Here is a 22,321-nt window from a genome sequence, read left to right as displayed (position 1 = left end):
CTAACAATTTGTTCAACATAAAGATCTTTATTTAAAGCACAATTCTCATGGCTCAATGTCTTATGGATTAATATCCATTGCAGTTACATGGCCAACTCCTGTAAGTTTGTCCTTCTCACTACAGGTCAGCGCTGGACAATATGGCTACAATTTATAATTTAATAATTTAAGCATCTGTAGTGCTTGGCTGTTTCTGCTCACGAAGTAAAGATACAGGGAACTGACTTCAGTCATTAACAGATGCTGTAAGTATTTACAGCATTCTCTGTGCTGCACCAAGGTGGTGGAGTGAACTTCCCCTGGTTGTCAGAACAGAAGAGTTACTCTCAGATTTTTATGTCGACTGAAGACTCATCTTTTCAAACTAAAAAAAATAAATAAATCCTACGGTTTTAAACATGATCAAACTCTGTGTATCTCTCAATCCTTGTCTACTAACTAGCTCTGGATATTTGAAGTAACATCGAAGCACTGTTATAAGTCGCTCTGGATAAGGGCATCTGCTAAATACCTTAAATGTAAATGTAAGTATTTATAGGAGACAGTCAGGCATAGCAGAGGTTAATTTCAGAAGAAGCTACACTACTCAAATACGTCTTTAGGAGTAACTACACTCACTACACTACACTACACTACACTAATACATTTTTACAATAAAAGCTAAAATATGTTGCTGTGTAATAATGAATTACACCATATATTGTATCATAATAAATTATAAATAAAATGCTAAAAATCAGATGCATCTAATTAGATAATTTGGATATTTGACCATACTTTTATCAGAAGTTTGGATTTTTTTTTTTTGTTCATGGTATACAAGTAAAAGGATAAAAGCTTTCCTGGGCACTTTTAGTGGTTTATCTACAATAGCTAACAGGTGGCAAACTAGTGATGCTAACAGTATTTCCAAGCTGAATTAATCCCTGTTTTAATAACAGACCGATGTGTTTGTGCTGGTTAGGGTGAGTAGGTCCTGGTGTTTGATGTGATTTGTGGATTATGGTTGTACCATATTTTTCACACTGTAAAGTGTATTTAAAATCCTTTAATTATTCCAAAAATCATCAGTGTGTGTGAGTTCTACCAGTCAGGTATTAATGAGCAGTAAAGACTCTCTGTTGAAGTACAGAGTTATACAGGAGATTTAGTTTAGTTCTCAGGCAGTATTAGCATTAGCCACTAACTGCGCTAAGCCCTAGATCTTTTGCCTTTAAAGGTGAGTATTATCAGCCTGTGTTCTGCGGCTAGCGGTAGCGGTTAGCCGCTTATGCTCCAGCTTTAGTGTTGGAGAAATTTGGGAATCTAAGCCTACTGTAAATAAACAGAAGCGCTTTACTCACCCAAATAAAACGTTTTTAGGAGAGAAATCTGTGTAGATTAACGCCCAGCACTCGTTCAACTTTAAAATAATGTTTTTTTAAGATTTTTGTAAAGAAAGTTTTGTTTTCATAACTTAGTGTAGCTTTCGAGACCTGCTGAATTAGAAGGAAAACATGGCGACACACCGGTTCCTTACTAGTGTCACATAATGCACTTTATAATATAATCCAGCCTTTTGTATGAAATAGACCAGAAAATAGTTTAATATTACCCTCAAACACTGTAATGCAGCTGCCATCTCAATGCTAGCTCAGCTAACAGGCTGCATGTGTCAGTGGAACTGGCTAACGGCTAACTGGCAATGCTAATGTTTTTACGGGCTGTATTAATCACTGTGATTTTGTCTCGCCCTTCATCATCTGTGATTGGTTCAGACCATGATATGGGCTGAATGTGTGTTGTTGAACCGCAGGAAGACTTTCTGAGTGTTTCTGAGGCTTTTCCTGGACGAATAGCTGGTATGATAAGTTTTAAAATCGCATCATTAAGAAATTAGGTTGACCAAATTGTTTGCCCTCAATAGCCCTGAGGTTGGTTTTCATTTACTTTTTAATGCATTATTTTGTCTGCATGTGGAATCACTTTAGAGTTACACATCCTTCTGTCTGTGAGTTAATATAGGGTTAAGAGGTTATCAGACTATTGTTTTCCAGTAAATCTGCTTGTCGACAGTATTTTTCTTTCAATGGGAAATCTTCATTCAGAATGCTTTGTAAGTCCAAGACTAGGCTTAATCTCTGTGTGGGGAAACTGACCCGTTCCATTTGAACAGTATAGTAGAGTTTAATAGTGGAGTCAGTATTCTGTTTTAGTTTCTACTGTTTTGATTATCATCTGTTATTTTATACTACTAGCACAGCACACACACACAGTAGAAATTGTGCGTGAGTGTCTCTGCAGGTTTTTTTCCTGAAGTTCTGCTTCCTGTTTAATTGTGGTAGTGGGTCTGTGCCGGACTGTTGACGGTTGTTACGCTTCTTTCGCAGAATTTCTGTGTTCAGCCCCTGAAGAGGAAACACTGATGCTCATGAATTAACTAGTGTAGAAAGCTCCACTGCCTCTGTTTAGTCTGGATGCTCCAGACTGTGAGAGATATCAAATCGAGCAGTAACTCTTCTGTTCTTCCACTCTTCCTAAACCTGCAGCGTCTGTGTGTAAGAACAGGCCTTATCAGCAGAGAAGAGCTCAGGTTTTCTGTCCTCTTTCTGCCCTCATCTGCTGCTCCGAGCGAAGGCCACTCCCCGTTTCCATAGCAGTGCATGGTGTTTCTCAGAGGAGTAACTCATCTGGCCTCATCTGTAGCCGTGACTGCAGTTTAGAGTTACCTCTCCACATCTGATCCCCTTATCAGCCCCACGGTTCAGCTCCAGCCTCTTCTCAGGAGCCGTACCTGAGTGGAGGCCTGTTTTTACTGCTGCTGTTGTTGTTGGAATGGACAGACTGAGTACAGACTAGTACAGGTAAAACGATTAATCGAGTAATTAGTTATTCAATAAAAAAAATTATTGATTAATTTTCTGTGCCTTCAGGAATTGTTTAATTAATTTTAAAACGCAGAGCATGGAATTTAGCCCAGACTTTTAATGTGAAACAGCGCTTAGCGTTACTTCACCCACTAACAGGAAGCAGGAAGTGGAGGAGGCGGAGGTTTTTTAGAGTAATGAAGCAGGTAAATTTAACTCCTAACAAATAAATGAGATTAACATTAATGTACCTTAATAACAACAGAGACAAGTTCTAGACTTAATACAGGATTTATGTAATCAGTAAACTCAGCGCTGAGGAGTTTATAAATAAATACATGTTAAAGTTAGCTGGCCATGAACATTTAGTCTTAGTTATGTCAATTAATTAGATCTGAGTAGTGTAAAACGTAAATAAACAACAAAAACACTATTCCACAGGTATTTCCAAAAACATCCAAAAAGGAGAATCCACTGACTTGATTGCAACGAGATTATCCAACACTGGCAGATCTGCCGTCTCTGGCTTTATGTTGTGCATGTTAGCTTCTCAACAGCAATGTTTAACAGCCATTTGAAGAGTTTACACAAGTGCATTTAATGTAAAAGCATTCCAAAGTCATTTGACACACTTTACATACTTTCAAGTTAAAAATGTTCTTTTTTATTAAATATAAAAAGATAAATATTAAATACATTACATATTAAATACAGGGCTCTAGCCAAATTTTTCCACTGGTTGCACAGGAGACCTTTATTTTGACACGTAGCGTAGTGGATTAGCTGCAGTAGATAATGGCTAATCAACAGCACTAACTGCATTTCCGAGCTGAATTAATCACTGTTTCTTAATAACAGCTAGCTAATCCAATCATTAGCTGAAGAACTAGTGCTGGGCGGTATGGCCGAAAATGCATATCACGATATTTTTCAAGATTCTGACAGTTTTCCGGTATATCACGATATATATTTTTTTATTATTGTTATTACTTTTTGCATGACTGGGCTTTAATATAGGTTTGTGAATTACTGTACTGTTAATAGTACATACAATATAAAACATTAGGGCTTTAAATTAAGGTTTTAATTACTAATGGGTTTACTTTGTCCCACAATATATGAAGAAATAATTTTTTTATTAGAAAAACAGCTGAGGAATATAAACAATAGACTTAAAAAGAGATGCGCCAACAACTTTTCAAAGAGATATTTCTAAAAAGTTCTATTGCACTAGTAAAACACAAGTTTAATATAAATGTTCTGTATGTTATTCCTGAAGCCAATAAAGGCATTACAGTAGTTAAATCAGAGAAATTCAGCCCCTTTTTTCTCTAATCAAAAAATACATTCAGATCATCCTTCAAGCTACAGTATTAATATATTCAAAAGGCCTGTAGTTACTGCTGTATTTTCCTGGGATAAAATCACTCATACAGTAGAAACAGCAGCAGGAGCTGTTCTGGTTTCTATGCAGGATGGAGCTACACCAGCCTTTGACTCTCCTCTCTGACGGTTCTGTTCCGAACAGAGCTCCGCAGTGCCTCTAGCGGTGTGGTGGTATGAGAGAAACACATACCGGTTCTAGTTCACCCCACGGTGTATCGCCCACCGCTATCAAGAATATAAAGACACTAACATTACCATTTATCAGTCGTTTCATAGCAATCTTCTTCCTCAGGCCCCCTCTGTACTACACTAATAATGCTTCCCTAAGCACATGGTCACCCGCAAGTACCGTCATCAATTACTGAAATACGCTGATTTGCTTAATGTGCACTGACTCATCACAAAGATGGCCACACCCTCTGAACACAGGTGCAGCGGTGCAGTTACCCACAGCATGGAGACCCAGCGGTGTGATCTCAGCGAGCTCTGGGGTGTTAGATACTCACTTCCAGCGCTACGGGTCATTTGTGCCGGGCTGATCTATTGCTAGCGTTATGATAGCGTGATGCTGCTCTGTGTCTGATAACATAATTATTGGGGCATTTTGTATAATTCTGTTTACTTTATTGGTCGTGTAAAAGTGAGTAAATAGCTCACACTAGCATCACAGCTAGGGCTGCCACGATTAGTCGACTAGTCACGATTATGTCGACTATTAAAATAGTCGACGACTAATTTAATAGTCGATTAGTCGTTTTTTTTTTTTCTTTGTTTTTCTCTCCAAACTGCTGCGACTGCCTTTCTGTCCTGGACGCACATGCGCAGTAGTGGAAACCGGGGTAGGTAGTGGACGACATCTCAGGACATTATACAGACAGGCTCTGGTTTCATGGCTACCCCGCTACAGAACTCAAAAGTGTGGGATCACCAAGAAAATAAAAGTGAAACGCGTGCAATGCAATATCTGCAATGAAGAACTTGCCTTCCTCGGCAGCACAAGCGCGATGCACGAGCACCTGAAAAGGAGGCATGTTGTGGCTGATTAAATGACGAAGAAGCTAAATTGCTATTTAGCTGCTAAAATTAGCGTAAACAGAGCGTTAACTTAGTACTTAACTTACTCATCTTGATAGCTTTAAAACAGAGGTCACTAATAGGCGGACCGCGATCCGGATCCGGACCCAGACGTTGTCACAAATGCCGTCCCAAACCGATAAACTACAGAGAAGGATTTCATTCTGACAGTGGCTTCTGTTTTCAGTGCTTTTCGGTGCAGTAAACTCACAAATCAGTCATGTGTGGTGTAAAATCACCAACCGCTCTCCTCTGCCAATCAGATCTGTGCAGACCGCTGCCCTGTGTACGGTAATGTACACAATATCTGGACAGAGAGGCATTTTTTATTAATATACTTTTTTTTCATAATAGTTCAAACAACCTCACGGTTGAAATGTTTCATAAATGCCAGTGCCTTATCCTTATTTTACACAGTTGTTTACACTTTATGCTAAACAGTAAAATAATTGTCTGTTACAACAAGCTGCATATTTCATTAAAGGTTTAATGAACTATGATTTTAATTGTTTTTATTTTTAGTTAGCATATAGCTGAAATCTAATGTTGGTTGTATAATAGCAGCTGCATTCTATTGTGATAAACTGTGTTTTATATTCAATTAACGTATGATCCGATTAGTCGACTAATCATAAAAAATAATCGGTGATTAGTCGACTATAAAAATAATCGTTTGTGGCAGCCCTAATCACAGCCTTTAAATCATTTTAGTTATTTTCCTTAGAAGTACATTGCAGCAAAAATACAATTAGCAGAGATCATCTCAACTAAATATTAAACGTATTAGTAACTGATTTAGTAACTGGGTTTCTGATTGTCTGTAGATTGTTCAGTATTTGTACTCTGAGCAGAACTTGTGATGTTTGGTTCTGTGTAGGGGTGTGCCATATCGTATCATACACAATAATATCGCCAACTAGGCCCGTCACGATAGCATTTTTTGGGGACAATATATCATCATAGTAAATAATGCGATAAACCATATTATTGTCTTTTTAAGACAATATAAATGTAAGTCTCACAGACTTAATGATAATAGTATAGCATGACAAAGCATTGATAACATTTTAAATACAACACAGTTTTAAATAATCAGTTTTCTTTACCTAGTGCAGTCCACACTGTGTGTATGAAGTGCAGTTATTGAAGATTTGTTTTTACAGCATGACCTGCTAAAATACTGTTTTCTGTTATACATGTGAACCCACATTATCGATTATCAAATATTATTGAGGTAGTGTCCATTTACCAACATTTTTTAATATTGTGAACGATATTATACCCTGAAATATGGTGCCATATCACTAATTATCAGGATTCTACTTTTTTTTTCTTTCTTTTTTACTGTTTTTAGCAAAAGAAAAAATCACACTGTTCTCATTTCCCATTATATATCTACTAAAGACAGATTATATCTGTCCAGTATAATTTATTTACTTTAATCCTGGATATATAGAGATATTTGGAGTGTATTATTATTCTGGATCATTGACATCTGTCACAAATTTGATGAAAATCTTGTATTTTTTTAATATCTCAGTTGGGGGTGTGCTAAATCATATTGTATGTAATAACATTTAATTTTCATTTTGTTGCAGTAGTGTATTCTTGAATTATTATTTTTTTTATTCAGTGTTTAGTCATATCACTAAGAGTATCGTTATCGTGAATATACCATGAAGTATCGTGATAATATTTTAGGGCTATATTGTCCACCTCTAATTCTGTGTGTTGTTATGTAGTGTGTGTGCTCCTACAAAAGACCAGAAGATCTGTGAAGATCTGATGTTGAGTCTGAAACACTCTTCATTTTTGTAATCTGTTTTTGAATTAATGTACATTTTGTGTCCAGATATTATCAGCTCATACTTTGACCGGATTTTGAGCCGATGTAGTGCTTTTTACGAGATAAAGATAAACGGATCACCTAAACCTTGTTGACTTTACCTCCTGTAAACGGCGGCTGCAGGAGACTGAACAGTGTAGAGTGTTGGTGTTGGTGGTTCTTCTACGCTGTGGAACAATAAACTGTAATAAATAACCTGTTATGATCACAGCGGGTGTGAAGGAGATCCAGCGTAAGAATTGCTGATGTTGACGTTGTCTTTTGTTTTGGACAGACCACCAGTATTAATTTTGATTTAGTTTTAGTCATAGTCTTGTGACGAAAATAGCATTTAGTTTTAGTCATGATTTAGTCATCTGAAATGTTTTTAGTTTTAGTCGACTAAATATCATAAGAATATAGTCGACTAAAATTACAGTCAATTTAGTTGACTAAAATGTAAAGGGTCAAAGGAGAAATATCGCCTCTCCCCTCTCTCTCTCTCTCTCTCTCTCTCTCTCTCTCTCTCTCTCTCTCTCCCTCCCTGCTGAACACTGTGGAGTTCACTTCCAGTCGAGCTCCGTAAGTAACGACAGGTTAATTCCCGGGTTTGTAACTGAGCGCACAGCGCTACTGCAGGAGAGGCGGGTACTGATCTCCACCTCCGCTAAACTAGCAGTGATTGGATCTCTTCCTAACTGGTCCCTGCCTTTCACAGAACTAAATCAGTTCTGATTGTATTTCGTGCCTGCCAAACATTTTCGTTCCGATATAGTATTAAAATAGTTTTTATTTTTTTAATACTGTTTTTATTTAGTTATCGTCTCGTTTTCGTCTTGAAAAAAAGCTGTTGTTCGTCAACGAAATTAACACTGGGACAGACGCATTTCCACTGTTATTGTAATCACACCAGCTCTATTTGGTCCGGTTAAAGCGGAATCCGGTTCGTTTGTACACTTACTGTGGCATGATTGAGTATGTGTGAAAACAATAGTCACACTCAGGAGTGGATCAAAATGAACACTGGAACATTTCGCTTGTGGTGAAAACGTAATCTGGTCTTTTGGTTTAGCCAAACTGCTGATAAGGTGCAGTTTAATCTGATATATTAGCAAGATAATGCTAATTACCACAGCTATGAACAAACACTGTCTCTGGTGCTGCTCCATGCTGTTTACACATGCGGTCTGTGCTGCGTTCACTGCTCACAGCCATGTTCAGCTTCACACTGCACAGTTATAGAAAAACCACCTACAGGTGTGAAAACATTTTTAAGGCCGTTTCAACCTGGCTTTTCATGCAGAATCCCAACGTGCATGGTCACCCAGAGTGATCTTACTGCTGTTTTAAAGGGACTGGGAGCTAACTGGTTAGAGTAAAAAAAAAAAACAACCCTTAAAGATTAAAACAATAATAAAGTCACCACTGAACTAAAGTAAGTGTAAAAAGGCTCATTTTTTTTTATACTGTTTTATACTACACTACAAATAAAGTGATTTCACTGGTGTTATCTAGTGTTCATCACCAGCAGATCTGTTTGTTGATGTGAAATATTTATAGAAATGTAAAGACTGGATCTGATCAGTGTCAGTCGACAGGCAGCAGTAAGATCCTGTAATCAGACGTGTGCAGAAAATAATCTATTTCCTTATAGCCTCACGGCCTCATTAACATTTAACCTCAGTAAACACGGTGGAGCGGCTGTATGTAGGGCATCTGAAGCCTGACAGCTAAAGGGATAAATAATTACTACGTCAGAGTTACAGGCTGTACGTATTGCTGTTTTTTTACACTTAGCACACTACATTCCCAAACAGGCAATATACAAGACTAACATTACATTAATCCTGGAGTTAAATTCAAATATTAAGGCCTTTATCTGATGGCTGATGATTTCACTCAAAGCAAATGAGTATATATACCTGAAACAGATACATACTGTAGTCCTCCTTCAGTTTATAATCTCAGTATACTATCAGTACCGCGGTGCTGAACAGATACAGATATTGTTGTGTAATTTCCTGTGATTCCCTCACAGCCGCCTGCAGTTTAAAACAGTAAAGGTCTTTTGTGTTCTGATAATAAAGAGGAAGTGATGATTCTGAGGAACTTCAGTTTTTTAACCTTTAGTACCGGCAGTGTGTCCAGAGGGACATGTTTTCTGCATTAAAAAAAAGTTTTAAAAATTAGCCTAATCCAGAGTAAGATGTCTGTGTCTGTGTATAAGTTTGTCTATCTGACTGTCTGTCTGTCTGTCTCTGTGTATCCCGCTCTGTGTGTGTGTGTGTGTGTGTGTGTGTGTTTGTGTGTATGTGTGTGTGTGTGTGTGTGTGTGTGTTTTTTTTTGTGTGTGTGTGTGTGTGTGTGTGTGTGTGTGTGTGTGTGTGTGTGTCTCTTTGTGTCTCTCTCTGTGTGATTTGGGGCTGTGCGTGTGTGTATGTGCTGGCGGATGCGTGAGTGCATGTCTGTATATGTTATTCTGTGTCTGTCTGTCTGACTGTGCTCGTCTGTCTGTGTGTTTTTTTTCTGACTGTGTCTCTCTGTGACTGTGTCTCTCTGTGACTGTGTCTCTCTGTGACTGTGTCTGTCTGTGACTGTGCAGTCTCATGCTGTTACAGCTGTTCTGTGACCTTCAGCATGAGCTCTCTCTCTCCACTGGTGTCTGATTAGTATTATTAGAGTAATAGAGTAACAATACTACCTGTGTAACATGACTAAACTGTAAATGGCATAGATCCATTATAACAATGTTATAAAGTTGAACAGATACAAATATTTAGAGATTTCTTGGTTGTTTTTGGTGGATGTTTTTTTCTGTATGATTAATCAGTTGTGATTTTTTGTGTTTAATTTCTTTTACTTTATTTTGCAGGGTAATGAGAAAAATGTTAATGCTCTCAAAAAGTATTCCATTTTACAAGACAAGGAGGCGCAGGACCTGGAAGTTGTAGCTTTCTGTGAAGACGTATCACAGTAAGTGAACAGCAGCGCTGGCCCGGTTTAAAAATGCTCTAGTTTAAAAATACTGCAGTAGAATTTGAGATTAAATTTTTTTTTCTCAAGTTAATGGTTTCTGCTAAATTTTCATGTTAAAGTGAGAGAGCGTGTGTACATTTATGATGGTATACAATGAGATAGCTAGCTTGCTAACTATGTTTATGACTTAAAGAACAGTGCTGAAATAAATGGATTGTGCGTTTATGCTGAAATATTAAGCGATGTTAAACGTAAAAATAGGTTGTAGTTAATTGCTTTTTGTTTGAAAAGCTAAAAATAATGAATATGAATTCGTATCGGTTGTAGAAAGTGCCATACAAATACATTTTTATTTTTGTTTTGCAGACTGAGGTTAAAGTTCACTCATGATGACCTCTCTACCAACCCTGGATATGCTCTCAGCCCTGTGATCTCCCAGAGGAATGAAGCAGAGCAAAGCAGCAGTGTGAAAGTCTCCATTGAGATTTCTGAGTCCCAGCAGCCGGTGACCTTCACCTGTGATGGTAAAAGTTCTTTGCTGAGTCTACAGCACAAGTAACCAACACATTAAAATCAGATTTTTAATTTTTCATGCTCATGCAAATGTGCATCCACCAGTTGTGATTTTCTGATTATTATGTATGTAATTATTTGTAAATTAGTAGAAAAGTTTCTCGTATTGGATGATCTGCGTGTGGGAGCATGGTCCTCTAGCTCCAGTGGCCCTGGCTTAAGTTCTTGTGAGGTGGCCGAGTTCTGGACTCTCTCTTTTGTGTGTCGTCCCTGGCCTCCTCCATCTTGGCACAGAGTCAAGACCAGTCTTTTGTGTGAGAGAATGTGTCTGAGCTCTTTTTGTCCTGTATAAACTCGGGAACCCGTGCTGAAGGCTATACTTGGGTTACAGGGAACCAAAGTATTTATGGTGTAAAACTGCTTTATAAAGAATCGGTTTGTCTTATTTGAGGCATCTCCTCATCTGACTTGCAGCCATTAATGCTTTTCTTGACAGTTTGTTTGATTTAGATCCTGAGATTCATCACCATGGAAAGCCAAGTCTGTAACAAAGAGCCACAGAGCTTTAAGTGGCCACAAATTACTTTTTTTTCTGTCCTCTGTAATCTATGTCGTGTTTATCACTGTGTCTCTGTTCTGTTCTACAGATCACCAAGTTCTTTACTCTTACAAAAAACTCCCGTTGCCTCTTTATCTTTATACAGATGTTTGATTTTGATTATTTCTGCAGAAGGGAAATCTGTAACCTTTAAATTGGTTCGTACTGGAAGCTCTGTAAACCCCAGTGTCACTGTCTGTGTGTTTGGGGGAACAGAGCTGAGGTAATCAACTACTCCAGCTTCTATTTTCCTGTTAGTGTATATAAACTTACAACCACAAATTTAGACTGACTTTAATTTTGCCCAAAGAAGTTTTGAGCCTTGGGTTTCTCCTTTTTCTAAGAAAGGTAAACTTGTACAATGTTAAAAATGAAAACCCTCTTTTATTGCAAATTGGGGAAAAGAAACACGTAGTTTCGTTTGTACTTACTTTTTTATAGTACCTTTGTTTATAATATCTATTAAGACTTTTTCAATTTCATTTCGTTTTTCAGGAGTGAAAACATTTGGAAGGTTTATATTTGTAACTCCAGTAAACTCCTTTGTTCTCACCCTCCCTTTTATTCTCTCTCTCTCTCTCTCTCTTTCTTTCCCCCTTTCTCTTTTAGTAAGTTCACCAGTGGAGCTGCTGATAATGCAAGCTCTTTGCTGGGTTCATGATGACCTGAGTCAGGTGGATATCGGCAGCTACATCCTCAAGGTCTGTGGGCGGGAAGAAGTTCTGCAGAAGTAAGTCCCCAACCTCCCAATCCCCAACCTCCCAATCCCCAACCTCCCAATCCCCAACCTCCCAATCCCCAACCTCCCAATCCCCAACCTCCCAATCCCCAACCTCCCAATCCCAAACCTCCCAATCCCAAACCTCCCAATCCCCAACGTCCCAATCCCCAACGTCCCAATCCCCAACGTCCCAATCCCCAACCTCCCAATCCCCAACCTCCCAATCCCCAACCTCCCAATCCCCAACCTCCCAATCCCCAACCTCCCAATCCCCAGCCTATCAATTCCCAGCCTATCAATCCCCAACCTCCCAATCCCCAACCTCCCAATCCCCAACCTCCCAATCCCCAACCTCCCAATCCCCAACCTCCCAATCCCCAGCCTATCAATCCCCAACCTCCCAATCCCCAGCCTATCAATCCCCAACCTCCCAATCCCCAGCCTATCAATCCCCAACCTCCCAATCCCCAGCCTATCAATCCCCAACCTCCCAATCCCCAGCCTATCAATCCCCAACCTCCCAATCCCCAGCCTATCAATCCCCAACCTCCCAATCCCCAGCCTATCAATCCCCAACCTCCCAATCCCCAGCCTATCAATCCCCAACCTCCCAATCCCCAGCCTATCAATCCCCAACCTACGAATCCTCAGTTCCTCAATCACTAATTTCCTAATCCCCAATCCTCAGTCCCCCAATCCCCAACCCTCAGTCTTCACTTCCCCCACCCCCTAACCCAAACATCCTCAAACACCATTCCCCCAATCTTCACTTTTCCAATCCCCAACCTCCCAATCTCCAGCCTATCAATCCCCAACCTATGAATCCACAGCCTACCAGTTCCCAGCCTACCAGTTCCCAGCCTACCAGTTCCCAGCCTACCAATCCCCAGCCTACCAATCCCCAGCCTACCAATCCCCAGCCTACCAATCCCCAGCCTACCAATCCCCAGCCTACCAATCCCCAGCCTACCAATCCCCAGCCTCCCAATCCCCAGCCTCCCAATCTCCAATCTTTACTTTCCCAATCCTCAATCCCCCTAATCCTCATTTCCCAACCTCCTAATCCCCAATCCTCAATCCCACAATCACTAACTTCCTAATCCCCAATCCTCAGTCCCACAATCACTAACTTCCTAATCCCCAATCCTCAGTCCCCCAATCCCCAACCCCCAGTCTTCACTTCCCCAACCCCCTAACCCCAATAGCCTCAAACACAATTCCCCCAATCATCACTTTCCCAATCCCCAACCTCCCCTAATCATCACTTTCCCAATCCCCAACCTCCCCTAATCATCACTTCCCCATCCCCAATGCTCAGCCCCCCAATCTCTAGTCTTCACTTTTCCAATCCCCCACCCTATCAATCCCCACCCTTCCCTATCTCCAACCCCATAACCCCCAATCCGCTTAATCCCCCAATCCTCAAACCCCAATCTCCAATCATTACTTCCCCAATACCCAACCCCCTAATTCCCAACCCTCCAAATCCTCAGTTCCCTAATCTCCATCCTCCCAATCCCCAGCCTCTAAAATCACTTCCCCATCCCTATAACCCCAATCCCTTGCATTTTATGCGGTAATCCAGAAATTATCCTGCTACTCCAGACAGATGAAATGAGAAGGTGTGAACAGGGATTAGGATATTGCTGAGGCTTTACAGGTGTTTAATTATCGGACTAATTCAGCCTTAAATAGAACGTTTGTACGAGTAGTTGTATCTTTATTCCTCCACATTAAGCTTTAAGGCTTTCCCTCTGCCTTCCTCAGTAAGCACAGCCTGGGCAGCCATGAGTACATGCAGAACTGCAGGAAATGGGAAACTGAGATTAAGCTGCAGCTCCTCGCCCAGAGCACCATGAGGAGAGATCTGGCACGAACGGTATTCTAAAGTTCTCACTAATATTATCAGAACCAGAGATTCTGTACAGCGCTGTCGGCTTTTTATACCCAATCAGCACTTTAACCAGAACTTTCTTAAAATGTGCTTTTCTTCCATGCATGGCAACAGGCAGAGGATGACACCGCACCCGTTGACTTGGAGAAATACCTTGGCCACATTGAGAAACCTCTTAAGGAGAACGTCACAAGGTAGGATTTAGAGCTGGACAATAAAACTGTATTATTGAGTCTTGTTTAATGGGTTGAATTGCAGCACATTTCGAATAAAAATCACTGCTTTTAAATACCTATATATTTTTTTCAAATTTGCCTCTACTAATACATTTTGTGTGTTGTAATACAGTGAAATATTTTACCCACTGCTAAATTAATCTCATGTTTTTTTCTGCAGAGATATCCTTGCAGAATATTTAGAGGGCTACAACAATCAAGTCAACCTCCTCCTTCAGAATGAGGTTCATAATTCTTCTTTAAACACCTATAACATCTGAACCCAGTGAATATTTGAATAATGAGATATTTCCACATCTCTCTCTCTCTCTCTCTCTCTCTCTCTCTCTCTCTCTCTCATTAGAGTACCCAATACAAAACGGTTGATTCAGTAATCCATGCTGTTAAAAATCTGTGTTGTTCGCTGGATGAGGTGGAAACACCAGCAATCACTGAAGCTGTGAAGAGATTAAAGCACGCAGTCAACCTTGCTAAATCCTGTTCCCCTAAGGTCAGAGAGCATGATGTAGATGTTAAATACATTTTCATACACAATTCAACAGATCTCTGTATTTATAACACACTCTCGTTTGATAGGCTGCTGCCAAATCCGCTCAATCAGACGGTAAGTAGCAATGAACTCATTTATATTTGGTTCAAAACAGTGTGCAGTGTATAAGCATGGCTGATCAATGTGTAAGGCTTTGTTAATCCTCCAAAGCAGAACAGTAAAACAGTTTTTTCAGCAGTTTACCTGCAAGATGAAGCAAGCTATCTCCGGCTAGCATTGCTGGAGCAGCATTAGCATTAGCCACTAACTGTGCTAAGCAGTAGCTCTTTCGCCGTTCAGAGGTGAGTATATAGGACTGTAGTCTGTGTGTTTACCGTGTTAAAACAAGCTATGTGGAATGAATATTCCTGGGTTGCCAGAACACTCAGGGTTCCTCAATGTAGCTCTGCTGGGCAACATTTATGTCCCGCTAGCGCTAACAGTTAGCTGCTAATGCTAATGTTGCTGCACTAGTGGAAATCTGTAAATCTATCTTACTGGAAATAAACAGAAGTGCATTACTCACCCAAATGAACAGTTTTCAGAAGAGAAATCTCTTTAGATTAACATCCAGCACTTGTTTGACTGTAAAATAATATATATATATTTTTTTTAAAGAAATACAGTTTTGTTTACTTAGGTGACCACAGTAGATAAAATAGACCAGAAAACAGATGTCTATTTACAGTGCGCCTTATAACTCGATCCGCCTTATAGTCCGTATGTGTGGGAAGATTATTGTAAGTAGTAAGGTCAAGTGAAGCTGAGAAGGCCTCCAAAAAGCATAAAGATTAAACGGGGTTCTAGAGTGCAAACAGCCATTCGAGGGGGGAAAAAAGCCCCCCCCCCTTTTCTGATTGAGAGCTGTCTGACGGGAGTAAGAAAGTAAATACAGCTAGAAGCTTCTGTTTTCAGACCATCTATACCATATTATATGGTGAATTAACAATGAATTACTTTTTTCATACATAAGGCATAGTAAAAAAAAAAATAAAATAAACATTTTCTTTTAAAGTGAAACAAGTGCTGGATGTTAATCTACACAGATTTCTCTTCTGAAATCTTTATTTGGGTGAGTAAAGTGCTTCCGTGTATTTACAGTAAGCTTAGATTTCCAATATTTTCAGCAGTGCAGGTGCTTAGTGCTAGTAAATGCTGCCTGACAGCGCTACACTGAGGACCCCTGAGTGTTCCGGTAAACCAGGGTGCTGTCAGCTAGTAGTTTGTCTCAGGTAGCTTTTTTAACAAGGTTAACACGCAGATTACAGTCTGAATAACTCTAAGGCTATAGAGATGGAGCTTAGCGGCTAATGCTAATGCTGCTCCAGGAGTGCTAGCTGGGGTTATCAGCAGGCTACAGGCCGATAATACCTCTGAACGGTAAAAGGGCTAGCATGGTTAGTGGATAACGCTTATGCTGCTCCTTTTTTTCGTAATATTCCACACAGTTCCTATTCCCGACCGATTCCCCTTTTTGACCCTGGTTTTCTTTGATTTCTCATATCATATCACAGCTCTTTTCCATGTGTTTAATAATGACAACTACACACTCCAAAGCTGTTTGGAAGCTTACAGTCAACTCTAGGATTATTATACCTGCACTAATAAAGCGATGGAGCACACCTGAGTTATCCAAACACCTGTAAATATCAAATATCTCAAACATCTTATCAGTATCCTCCTCTCCTCCTCCTCCTCCCCTTCACTGTGCTCCGTTCAGTCTGAGCCAGTCGACCTGATGATCTGTTTATTCTCCTATTGTTGTTTTCTGTAACAGTCTTAGCAGATGAACTCTCACACAGGAAGTGGACTTCTGGCACTTCCTGTGCAGTTTAATAAGTAAGAAGAGTTAGATTTTAGAGTGAAAGTAAAGTTTATAATGAACTGAGGGTGATGGAACCTGCTGTACTGTAGTTTCAGGCAGTATTATGTGTGTATTTACGGTGTGTTTGTTTATTGGTAGGTTACAACAGCCCGGTTAGGGACAGTGTGGAGGTGCTATCGCGTGCGGTGTATGTATTGGCTGCACTGTACGTGCGCTCGTTCTGTCCCGCCTCTCCTGCTTATGTGGAGCGAGAGCCTTCAGAGACCCAGAGAGACAGCAGAGAAGCTTCCGGCACCACAGATCACGTGCAGTTCACGGTCTACGCTGTACATGGGATTTACGCAGCGTGGGTCAGCAGGTACCGATTCATTTTACTAAAAGCTACAGTACTAACAGATCTGCCCAAAACCTTCAGGGCCGTTTTAATAAAACGGTATACCACAGTATTTTTATTATTTTCATTATTTATTTATTTTTTTGCTCTCTATGACTGGGCTTTAATATAGGTTTGTGACTTACTCTACTGTTAGAAGTAAATACAGCTTTGGAAAAAATAAGTTTTCTTGATTTTACCAAATTGAAAACCTCTGGAAAACAATCAAGAGATGGATGAACCAAACTGAACTGCCTGAATGTTTGCACCAGGAGTAAAGCAGCTTAAAGTTATCTAAAAGCAGTGTGTAAGACTGGTGGAGGAGAACATGATGCCAAGAAAACTGTGATGATTAAAAACCAGGGTTATTCCACCAAATATAGATTTCTGAACTCTAGAACTTGTTTTCATTATTTAAGGTCTGAAAGCTCTGAATCTTTTTTGTTATTTCAGTCATTTCTCATTTTCTGTAAATAAATGCTCTAAATGAGAATATTTTTATTTGGAATTTGGGAGAAATGTTGTCTGTAGTTTATAGAATAAAACAACAATGTTCATTTTACTCAAACATAAACCTATAAATAGCAAAATCAGAGAAAATGATCTCTTAATTTGTTTCCAGAGCTGTATGATATAAAACACTAACACTATAAATTAAGGCTTTGATAAGTATTGGGTTTACTTTTTTCCCACAAAATTATATAATATATGAAGAAATCAGACTTGGTAAAGAATGGAAACAATTTACCCTAAAAGGAAGGAGATACGCTACTAATTTTAACATGGCTTCCTTTACCAAACTAAATATTTTAAATAGTTAAATAAACACTATTAATAACCCTAAAATACTAAAAGTTTAGGTATTCAAAAGAGGTATTTCTCAAAGTTATATTGCACAAGTGAGACCAGTTTAATATCAATTTACATTGTTTTTATTATTGAAGCCATTAGAGGCATTACAGTATTAAAATCAGCCACAATTTCCTTCTTTTTCCAGTTAACAAATACATTCAGTTCAGTGTGTAAAATTATTCTTTAAACTACATTATTAGTATATTTAAACAGGGCTATATTTGTTGCTCTTGAACTTTATTTGCACCTCATATGCAGAGGTTTAGGGAGTTTTATCACTTGTGCTGAATAAATGATTCTGTACCCAGGATCGATTCAGGGCTCGTCTTTTCGAACGATTGCGCAATTTCTTTCCTCTCTGTTAGTTGTTTGTTTTTCTATTTAAAAATGTATGCAGTGAAAAACAGCAGCAGGAGCTCCTCAGATAAAGAACTGTTCTCATGTTTGTCCAGGCAGGAGCTACCGTCAATCCAGTGTAATATGTTATGTTTACATTTTTCTGAAAGCCATAACGACTATAATGTTAAGATATTAAAATGTTAATATTAGGGGTGATACTGGGTTCACGAGGACGAGATGAGACGAGATTTAAAAATATAATTTTAAAGAAAACGTCAAAAATGAAAAATTTGACAAAATCATATAACACAAACTTAACAGACTGGTTTCTATCACACTGATTCTATAAGAAATAGAAATAAGAATAAGAATTACGCGGAGCTTTTTAACTGTCACGCAGAGCTCACCTACTGTCGTGCAGAGCTAATATAATGTGGGATGCACTAGGCAGTTCCCTGTTTCAGCTGCATATATGCTGATTGTAAATGAATGTATTTTAGAAGAATAAAGTAAATATATTAAAGAAGCTTAGTTGGACTGTTTATCTGGAGTTCTCAGGTGTGCAGGTGTGATGGATCACAGTATAAACCAATAAAAAGACAGAATGGTATATGTTTATACTTCTCTACATCCAATCACAATCAGATTCACATTTCAGTTTTAACCTGAACAAGCTTATATTTGCTTTTCTAAACACAATTCACAAATGATTATGGAAACTCCAGTTTTGCATGTTCTGATGAAACTTTTAAATTGTGGGTTTTAGATCTTGCCTTTTTGAGGCGGTTAGCTGTGCGACAACTTTCTGATGCACTTCTGTTCACAGAGTTAAAGACAAAAGTCAGTTTCCTTCTGTTTGAACATGAATGGTGATTTAGCTTGTCTGTCTGTTGTTATGGTGGTTTATTATGCTGACATCATCAGTTCAGGAGAACATAGTGTACACATGACCTCTGTGGTAGTTTCAGTTCCTCTGTGTCACAAATATACACAAATATACTCACTTCACCTCTGAAGTTCCAGTTCTTTTGACATCCATAGTAGAGAGTAGAATACTATATACTCATGTCTTAGTGATAAGAAATTGTTCTTCTAATTAATTATAATCATTATTTTAAATCCTCCAAGTTAACAGAACAATCCATGCAGAGTGTTTTAAAGGTTACATAAAGGTTTATTTAGTCTAAAAAAATAAAGACGCTTATGCAAATCCAGTGTCTGTGTTTACTGAGGTTTCAGTAGGATCTCAGTGTGCTCTCTCCTGTTTTACTGTTTATTCTTTATTCCTGTGCACAACCAGCTCATCCTGAATTTATCTCACTTGTAAAGTAAAATGATTGTAAAGTGATTATAGTTGAGAGATTGCAGGGAGGAGGTTTTATTCTCCCCAGGCTGTAGTTAAACACTCAGTTTAATGTAGTCTGTGTAGGATAAAACATTATTTTAAAAACATGCAATAAGAGCAAATAATTAAAAAATTGTACAAAATATTTAGCCACTTTCTTTCTCCATTTTATTTAACCAGTAGGTAAACTAGCTTAGCTTATTATAGGTGTAGCTAACTAGCTCAGGCCACAGCAGTGTTTGCGTGTTGGCTAACAGCAAACATCGACTTGCGGGTCCTTAAAAAGTCTTAAATTAAAATCCAGGTGATTAAGGTGTTAAATTGTCTTAAATTGACTGTAAATTTGCTGTAGGCATTACATTTTCAGATGGTGCGCTTAATGCCGGCAGAACAGCACATACTAATGTTATGTGCTAGCTAACGTTAATGGGGAGAGAACTAAGGCTAGCTAACATTAGCCAAAAGTTAGTTAACATTAGCCAAGAGTTAGCTAAGGTAGCAGAGAGCTGGCTAACATTAGCGGCGAGTTAGCTAGCTAACATATTAACTAAATCAGCTAACTGGAAGGTCAAAATAAGACTTGACTAAGACTATAATAAATAACACATCTCTTTAGGCTGAATAATTTCTAAGATTTACCTTCCAATACAATAAATTATCTTCTATTAAAGAAATTCTAAATACATTTTTGGGTCTTAAAAAGGTCTTAGATTAGATTAGATTTCTTTTTTTTTTTTTTGTAATTATATGTTTATTGAATTTTACAAACATTACAATTATATCAAAACAAATTTAAAATCTCTCGTCACATCAGTATCAAAAGGAGGTTAACATAGTATGTAAATGTAGAGGATAACAGGTAAAATAAAGAAAATAACAACATGGAAAATAAGAATAACATTAAAATCGCGGAAAATAAAGATAAAGCAGAATACTAGACATGATACAAAAGGGATAATCACAAATCGTCCAATGTTTTCCAGACTGATGACCAGATTTTACAGAATTTTTGGTGTCTATTGTGAATTCTGAAAGTGAGTTCCTCCAATGGAAGAAGGTTAGATACCTGTGTCAACCACATATTGAGTGAGGGAACATTCGGGATATCCACAGCAGTAAGATGCATTTTTTTGCTAGATATGATAAGACTCCCAACAAATAGGCTTCATTCTCATTTAAACCCACATCAGGGCTGTAGTTCAGAAGATACAAATATGGTGACATAGAAACATTTTTATCCAGCATTTTTATAACAACTTGGTGGACATCTCTCCAAAATGTTTGAATTTTTGTACATTTCCAAAACATATGCATAAATGTGCCATGCTCAGTATTACAGTTGGGACACATTGGAGATACACTTCTAAACATCTTGTGAAGACGTGTAGGAGTTAGGTAAAATCTGTAAAAGAATTTGAAATTCTGTTCTTGAATGTTAACAGAGGTACAACTGGGAAATATTTTCTTATGAATATTGTTCCATGTATCATCATCAAATGTAATAGAGAGATCCCTCTCCCAAACATACCTCAATGAGTCATAAGATGATATACTGGCATCAGACAGGGTAGAATATATATAAGAGACTTTGCACAGGAGACCATCAGGTTTAATAAGAAATTTCTCCAGATCAGTTAGCTCCCTGTGAAACTTATTATCTTTAGATAGGGAATCTACAAAATGCCGTAACTGCAGGTATTTAAAGAAATCTGAGTTTGGGACCTTAAACTGAGTCCTTATCTGCTCAAAAGTCATTAAACCTTGATTGAATATACAGGACAGATCTATTATTCCACATATAAACCAGTTACGTAACCCTATGGTCCTTAGTTGCGTGGGAAAATCTGGGTTGAGGAAAATTGGGGAATATAAAGAAATGGAGTTCGGGATTTTCAAGTATTGCCTAACATCATTCCAAGCCAGAAGTGTATTGTAAATAATGTACTTGTCTTTTAGGATATCACATTTTTCTATGGAACAAATAAATGGGAGAGACTTTAATTCAAGTGGCTTGCAAAATAAAGATTCAATTCCAACCCATCTGGAATCTTGCCTGTCTAAAAACCAAGATGCCATATGTTTAATTTGTGCTGACCAGTAATAAAGTTGAAAGTTAGGTAGAGAGACACCTCCCTTTTCTTTGGGTTTGGTAAGTTTTCATAGTTTGATTCGAGGTTTCTTTTTATTCCATATATACTCTGTTATGCTAGCATTTATGTTCCTAAAAAACAAGGAGAGACATAGCAGGGAAGAGTCTGAAAATAGTAATTTAGTCGAGGTAAAACGTTCATTTTTATAACATTGATTCTGCCAAAAAACGAGTTTGGGAGGGAAGTCCAGACGCGCAGGTCTTGATCAATTTTGCCCCAGAGTGATGGGTAATTAGCAGTGAATAAATCATCCAGCTTAGGTGTAATAAATACTCCTAGATATCTGAATCCCATATCAGAGATTTGAAAGGGAGATAAATGTCGTATGTCAGCATCCTGTGAGATATTCATGGGCAGAGCCAATGATTTACTAAGATTAATTTTATAGCCAGACACTAAACTATATTCTGAGATCAAATCTAGGACAACTTTAACAGAATTGTCCGGATTAGATAAGTACAAGAGGACATCATCTGCGTAAAGAGAAATCCGGTGGTCTTCTCCACCAATATTAATGCCAGAAAGAAGTATATTACCTCTGATTGACTGAGCTAAGGGTTCAATTACTAAGGAAAAAAGGAGAGGAGAGAGTGGGCACCCCTGACGACAGCCCCTAGCCACTGGAAACATTCCAGAATTAAGATTATTTGTATTAACTATGGCAGCTGGGTGTGAGTACAGTGATTTAATTAAATTGATAAAAATTGATCCCAAGTTTGATTTCTCCAGTACCGCGAATAAGAAATCCCAATGTCAAACGCTTTTTCAGCGTCAAGAGAAACAATTAGTGCTGGGTCCGTGTTTCTACTAAGGTGGTCTATTATATTGAGAGCTCGACG

At 38.5% G+C, this 22,321-nt stretch overlaps 1 protein-coding gene across 2 annotated transcripts in view; it reads left to right on the top strand.

Annotated features, from left to right (window-relative positions):
• The window catches only part of pik3c2a (phosphatidylinositol-4-phosphate 3-kinase, catalytic subunit type 2 alpha), a 55,895-nt gene that overhangs the window by 6,814 nt on the left and 26,760 nt on the right, over positions 1–22,321 (top strand). For both annotated transcript variants that reach the window (XM_022679940.2, XM_022679941.2), the window contains exons 3-11: positions 10,004–10,104; positions 10,474–10,631; positions 11,828–11,948; positions 13,707–13,818; positions 13,948–14,027; positions 14,230–14,293; positions 14,413–14,559; positions 14,646–14,673; positions 16,562–16,781. In XM_022679940.2, the coding sequence (XP_022535661.2) occupies positions 10,004–10,104; positions 10,474–10,631; positions 11,828–11,948; positions 13,707–13,818; positions 13,948–14,027; positions 14,230–14,293; positions 14,413–14,559; positions 14,646–14,673; positions 16,562–16,781 (1,031 nt within the window). The remainder of the gene's footprint in view (positions 1–10,003; positions 10,105–10,473; positions 10,632–11,827; positions 11,949–13,706; positions 13,819–13,947; positions 14,028–14,229; positions 14,294–14,412; positions 14,560–14,645; positions 14,674–16,561; positions 16,782–22,321) is intronic.

Source organism: Astyanax mexicanus, unplaced genomic scaffold (assembly GCF_023375975.1).
Source record: "Astyanax mexicanus isolate ESR-SI-001 unplaced genomic scaffold, AstMex3_surface scaffold_37, whole genome shotgun sequence".
NCBI lineage: Eukaryota > Metazoa > Chordata > Actinopteri > Characiformes > Acestrorhamphidae > Astyanax > Astyanax mexicanus.
The sequence above is the reverse complement of the archived record's forward strand: the minus strand, read 5'-3'. Positions and strand labels throughout refer to the sequence as shown.